The sequence below is a fragment of the Cryptomeria japonica genome, chromosome 6, assembly GCF_030272615.1.
Source record: "Cryptomeria japonica chromosome 6, Sugi_1.0, whole genome shotgun sequence".
Lineage (NCBI taxonomy): Eukaryota > Viridiplantae > Streptophyta > Pinopsida > Cupressales > Cupressaceae > Cryptomeria > Cryptomeria japonica.
The window spans coordinates 635,663,124-635,669,123 of NC_081410.1; the positions used below are offsets into that span (position 1 = coordinate 635,663,124).

Here is a 6,000-nt window from a genome sequence, read left to right on the forward strand (position 1 = left end):
TGCATGTAAGAGTTGATGAAGATATGCACAAAGGATCTCAATCACAGGTTAACCGATATGATGACTCTGGCGATGAATATTATGAAGCTTAGACAAAAACTGAACTAGAGGTAGCATCCTAGAAAGTTCCCAACCAGTATGTACAACTGAATCACCTAGAAGAACAAATTTTGGGAAATAAGAATGATGGTGTGCAAAATAGAAGAAGACTTGCCTGGAATGATGAACAAATCAACCTATGCCTCATGACTGAAGTTGAACCCAAAACCTTCAATGAGTCTAGAAAGAGACAAGAATGGATGGATGCCATGGAAGAAGAATAACACTAGATTGAGAAGAACAAGACTTGGTAATTAGCCCCTAGACCAGAAGACAAGAACATCATTGGCACAAAGTGGGTCTATCGGAACAAATGAATGAATATGGTAAGATTGTAAGGCATAAAGCTAGACTAGTGTGCAAAGGATACTCTCAAGTAGAGGGGATTGACTTTGAAGAAATATTTGCACTGGTGGCTAGATTAGAAGCAATTAAGATGTTTCTAGCTTACTCTTCCTACAAGGTCTATAAGGTATACCAAATGGATGTAAAATCTGCTTTTCTAAATGGAAATTTGGAAGAAGAAGTATACATGGAGCAACAAGAAGGATTTCTGCTTCATGATGATGAGACATTTGTGTGTTGGTTAAAGAAGGCTTTGTATGATTTGAAGCAAGCTCCTAGAGCATGGTACTCAAGATTAGATCAATATCTAAAGGAGCAAGGATTCAAAAAGGGAAGTGCAGACAACAATTTATACATAAGGAAAGATGGGAATCACATGATTATTGTGGTTGTGTATGTAGATGACATCATCTTTGGAGGAAACAAGGATACTCTCTTTAAAAAGTTTGCTGATCAGATGCAGTCAAAATTTGAGATGTCAATGCTTGGTGAATTGACTTACTTCCTTGGCTTGCAGATATTATAGAAAGATAAAAGAATCTTTATCTCACAAGTCAAGTATGCAAAGGAAATGCTGAAGAAATTCCAACTGGAAGATTGCAAACTGGTAAGTACTCCCATGATGATCGGCAACCAATTGAGTAAGAATGATGAATCACTGGTGGTGGATCAGACTTTGTATAGATCCATGATAGGCATTCTGCTGTATCTAACTGCTTCAAGACCAGATATAGTTCAGGCAGTATGCATCGTGGCCAGATTTCAAGATGCACCAAAGCAGTCACACATGAATGTTGTTAGCAAAATTTTAAGGTAGCTACAGGGAACACTCAGCTATGGTTTGTGGTATCCTAAATAGGGAGATTTTATCTTGGAAGCATACACTGATGCTGGTTGGGCAGGATGCATTGATGATAGAAAGAGCACATGCAGTTGTGCATTCTTTCTGGGTGACCGGTTGGTCTCTTGGCATAGCAAGAAGTAGGATTCAATCTCCCTCTCTACTGTTGAAGCTGAGTACATTGCTGCTGCTACATGCTGCTCTCAAGTGCTTTGGATGAAGCGGACTCTAAAAGATATACAAGTGGACATTAGTGATCCTATTCTCATCCGGTGTGACAATTCGAGTGCAATCAACATAGAAAAGAATTTGGACATGCATTCCATGACAAAACACATTGCAATCAAATATCACTTCCTTAGAGAGAAGGTTGAAGGATAGAGGTAAGAATGGATTATGTTCCCACTATTGAACAAGTAGCAAACATTTTCACCAAACTATTACCGGTCAGTACTTTTGAGTATCTCTGACACAAGTTGGGAGTTGTGTCATCTTCTTAGGAAGGACTTATATAGCTTAGGGGGAGCTGATAGTGGTCAAAGGGGGAGTGCACAAGTACCCTTTGTCATTGTGTCAAAGGGGGAGAAATGTACCGGTATGGAGTGGACTGTGAGAAGACATCAATGCCAAAGGGGGAGATTGTTGGCATTTTGGCACTAAGTTGTCATTGATGTCAACTAGAGGAGATTGAGCATAAAGGATAAAAGTACAAACCGGTGTGAAGGATGGTTGCTTGTTTATGATGAAGAGGCAGAATGTTAAAAGTTGTCTCACACCACTGGAGGTGAAGATGTGCAACCGGTACTAGATGCTCTACCAGTTAATAGAAGAAGAACACTCTACTGGTAAAGGGTCTTACTGATATGTGTTTGCCAGACCAATTGTGTGTTGGTAGGCCATGTCTTGATTGGTGTGATGCCATGTGGAGCTGAGGTGGCAAGTGTGTTGTGGTTGGTGAAGCTTCATCGACAAGGTTGATGAAAAAGATAATCGCCATTAATGAAGGAACCACAAATCAAGAGATTGCATCTGATTGATTGCAGCTCGAGGAAGAAGAAATGATAGAGGAAAATCAGGGGGCAGTTGGTGCCTAAATCAACACAAAGGAAATCTAATTCAAGATGCTCTCATAAAAGAAACTTCTGGAACACTTTATGTGTTGTCTAGATTCATGATAGAAGATTTGATACGTGATTGCCACTTCAAGGAAAATGTGCATTGGATAATGGAAACCGTGTGCAGGAGCAGTCTTCAAGGATAGGTGATTGATCCAAGATAGGCGGGATTGGATTCCATGAAGATTGTGTTGGAAAAAAGAAACCTCAATCGCTTAGGTTTTTGAATTGCATTTTGGCGGGAAATCACTAGATAAGTGAAGAGAGCTCTGGACATAAAGATTTGTTGATGTTGTGAAGATTAAGCAGTGAAGAGAAGGGAGAGAGACGGGGGAGAAAAAAAACTTTTGAAGGTGTTTTGAGCAAGTTGCAATGTGAGTGAGCAAGCAAACCGGTGAGAGGATTCTACCGGCAGTATCATAGTCTGGCAGGGCAGGCAACATCCTAGTGTGACACAGTGTGTTGAGAGATTGTGTTTTAAAGGGAAAGAAAAAAAACATAGAGTTATTTGATTCTAGAGTTGTAGAATTTATTTGCAGCAAGAAGCCTCAATTGTATTCAAACAATATATCAATATACATCGCCAATTGAAGCTTGGTGCAGGGGTTGGTGCTCCTTGGGTTGGTGCCCAAAATCTTTGTAAGTCAGTGTTTTACCTATGAGGCTAGATTGGAGTAGTAGTCTCCAACAACTCTTCTCACCGAGGTTTTTCCCATATTGGGTTTTCCTGATAAATCTTGTGTTGTGAATTTCTTGTGTGTGAATTGTGTCTTTGTTTTTCTCTCTTGCATTACTGGTATGACTGTTTAGTGGTTAAGTAAAATAGTTGATTGTCTAAACTTAGATTGGTAAGAGGAATGCTTTAGGAACCAATGATTCACCCCCCTCTCAGTGGTATTCTGTGTTCAACAGTAGATCCCTGCCTTTTCCATTGATGTCAAAGAGGGAGTGTAGGGCACTGAAAAATCTAAAATTCATCCTTGAGTTTTTGAGTTTTGAAGTGTGCACATATGTGGTATTGATTCCAACACTTAGTCATTTTCACTAAGTGTTGCCATCAATGCCAAAGGGGGAGATTGTTGGAAAGAGACACTGCACAAGTTATCTAGTGTTGTCATTGATGGCAACCCAAGTCAGTGTGCCCATCCATAGTGAATGATTTTCTCATACCGTAAGTCAGATTGAAGATTGGTTTAAGTCTGACAAGCTTAGAACAGAGCGTTTGACAGTGTTTTGTATTTTGTTTGGCATTTTGTTTTGGGTTAATATTTTGTGTTGTGGATCGAAGGTAAGTTTGATAGATGTCTTGAGTAACTTATTCTAGAATTTTATCCTTCGGTGATGATTGATGTACAAGTTAGAAGATTTTGTGTATCATGTTTTGGTTTGACAGTGCAATATGGCTGACTAGCATGATAAATCCTTATGCGGATTAAACAAAACGACTTTGGTGATTGTTTTTATGATCAAGGATGTTAAGTCGACATATGTAGTAGCATGTGTTTGTTGGAAACCAATAACACTGAGAGGGGGGGTGAATCAGTGTTATACTAGAATAGTAGATTTTAGCCTTAACAAGACATTCATACACCAACCGGTATACTGGTAAATATAGAATTGAAAGAAGTAAAAAAACCAATAAGATAAACACATAAATGAGAAATCTAACTCACAAATCTGTATGTGGAAAACCTCAAAGAGGAAAAATCATGGTGGGATTTGTGACCCACAATATCAATCCACTGGCCATATGAAGAGATATTACAAAATATGATGGCCCTGCATTTGCAAGAAGGCTTACAACCTAGAGCACACTGCTTAATCACAATAGGAGCCTCACTGACTACATACAATTCCAGACAACAATCTGGAGAAGTGTGAACTACTAAGATAGCATCTTCTATGCCAAAATACAGTTCCGGTTTAAGCTTTGTCTGTTTCGGTTATAAACGCTAAACCCCTTTACCAAAATAACCCTTACAATAAATTCCTCATATACATAATCTCTCCGAGTAATTTCGCATCATATTACATTTTCATATCCATCATACACACATAATGATCTAATTAAAATGACCTATATACCCTATACAACTTTTATGCCTCATGTCGGCTTACAAAGATATATACAATATTAGATTACATGTCTGCCAAATAACATAAATGTATAAACATTAAAAGAAATTGCCGATGCCAGATCTAAGATATGTCGGCGTCCAATACCGATGACCTTTACTATACCATGTCGACCTGCATTTTTGGTGACCAAAGAAATTCTTCTGTCCTGCCGGTGCCGGTAATGAATCTGTGAAGTGCCTGCCGGTATACCATAGAATAAAAACATGAAGCTAAAACACAAATTCATGTTGCCATGAATGACAACATAGTGAAACCAACCAATAGAGTGTCAATTGCCAACAATCTCCCCCTTTGGCATTGATGTCAACACTCATGTGAAAAATGGTCATGGTTTCATCCTGCCCTGCTCCCCCTGAGCTGAATATGCAAAATATTCCATATCTCCAAAACTCCAAAAACTATAACTCCCCCTAATGTATGCAAATTTGTTGGTGTAAATAAATATTCATTTTGGATATTATTACACTTTACTTAAGTTAACTTAGGATAATGCATCTCTTCGTAGTTTGGATTTGAGACACTTAGGGAAGTGTGCACATAGAGATAGAGCTTGTAGGAGAAATTCCACCTTTTGTGGTCTTATTTTGCTGTTACACTCCACATTCAGTGGGTCATCCACCTCTTGTGGAATATTATATTATTTCTCCTACCTACCCCTAGTATTTCTTACCTACCCTTGTTTCTCATTGAGCCACATGTCATAATTGTGTGCTCGTACATCCATATGGCCTTGCCTATATAAGCAGGCCTATATTCATTGTATTGGTTAATCCAGTTGATCATTTGCATATTGATGAGAATACAGTTTGTTCTTATCATTCTATTGTCTCTCTTTTTATGCTTTTCATTGTGCCCTTGATCTTGGCAAAATCCTACATGGTATTAGAGCCTATATGGCTTCATTGATTAGTCCTTTGGAGACATTTTGGAGGCTTCAATTTTCGGATTTGGGGATCTTTTTTTTTTTTTTTTTTTTTTTTTTTTTGGGGGGGGGGGGGGGGGGGGGGGGGGCGGGGGTCGTATAGTGATTTGGACATCACGGTTGAATCTGGGAGGCTGTTTCCATAAAAATCGAGTATAAATTCAACCATTTTTGGGGGTGGAGGAATCTTTTGCCCAATTTGGGCGGTATGGTACAGAATTTTCGGATATATATAAATTTTTTTTTTTTTTTTTTTTTCTTTGAAAATCTTTTCCAGCTTTTGTAAATTTTTTTTGAAAAAAAAAAAAATTAAAAAATATATCTGAAAAGTTTTTTTGAAAAAAAAAAAGAATTTTTTTTTTTTTGGTTTTTGGGGGTCCGCAGACCCCCTGCCCGCCGTACCTTTCCTACAGGCTTGTCAGACCCGCACAGGCTTTGGTGGCCACCGCAAGCCCTGTGACCATCGACCACTGGCAGCCCCATGACCACCGACCACTGGAAGCTCCGGCCCCAGCGACCACCACTTGCCGCGCCGCCCA

General features: G+C 39.0%; 1 protein-coding gene across 1 annotated transcript in view; it reads left to right on the forward strand.

The window, feature by feature from the left end:
• Window positions 1-5,747, forward strand: part of LOC131876760 (uncharacterized) — a 53,743-nt gene extending 47,996 nt beyond the window's left edge. The window contains exon 4 of the mRNA XM_059222236.1: window positions 5,739-5,747. Within this exon, the coding sequence (XP_059078219.1) occupies window positions 5,739-5,747 (9 nt within the window). The remainder of the gene's footprint in view (window positions 1-5,738) is intronic.
• Window positions 5,748-6,000: the final 253 nt, after the last annotated feature.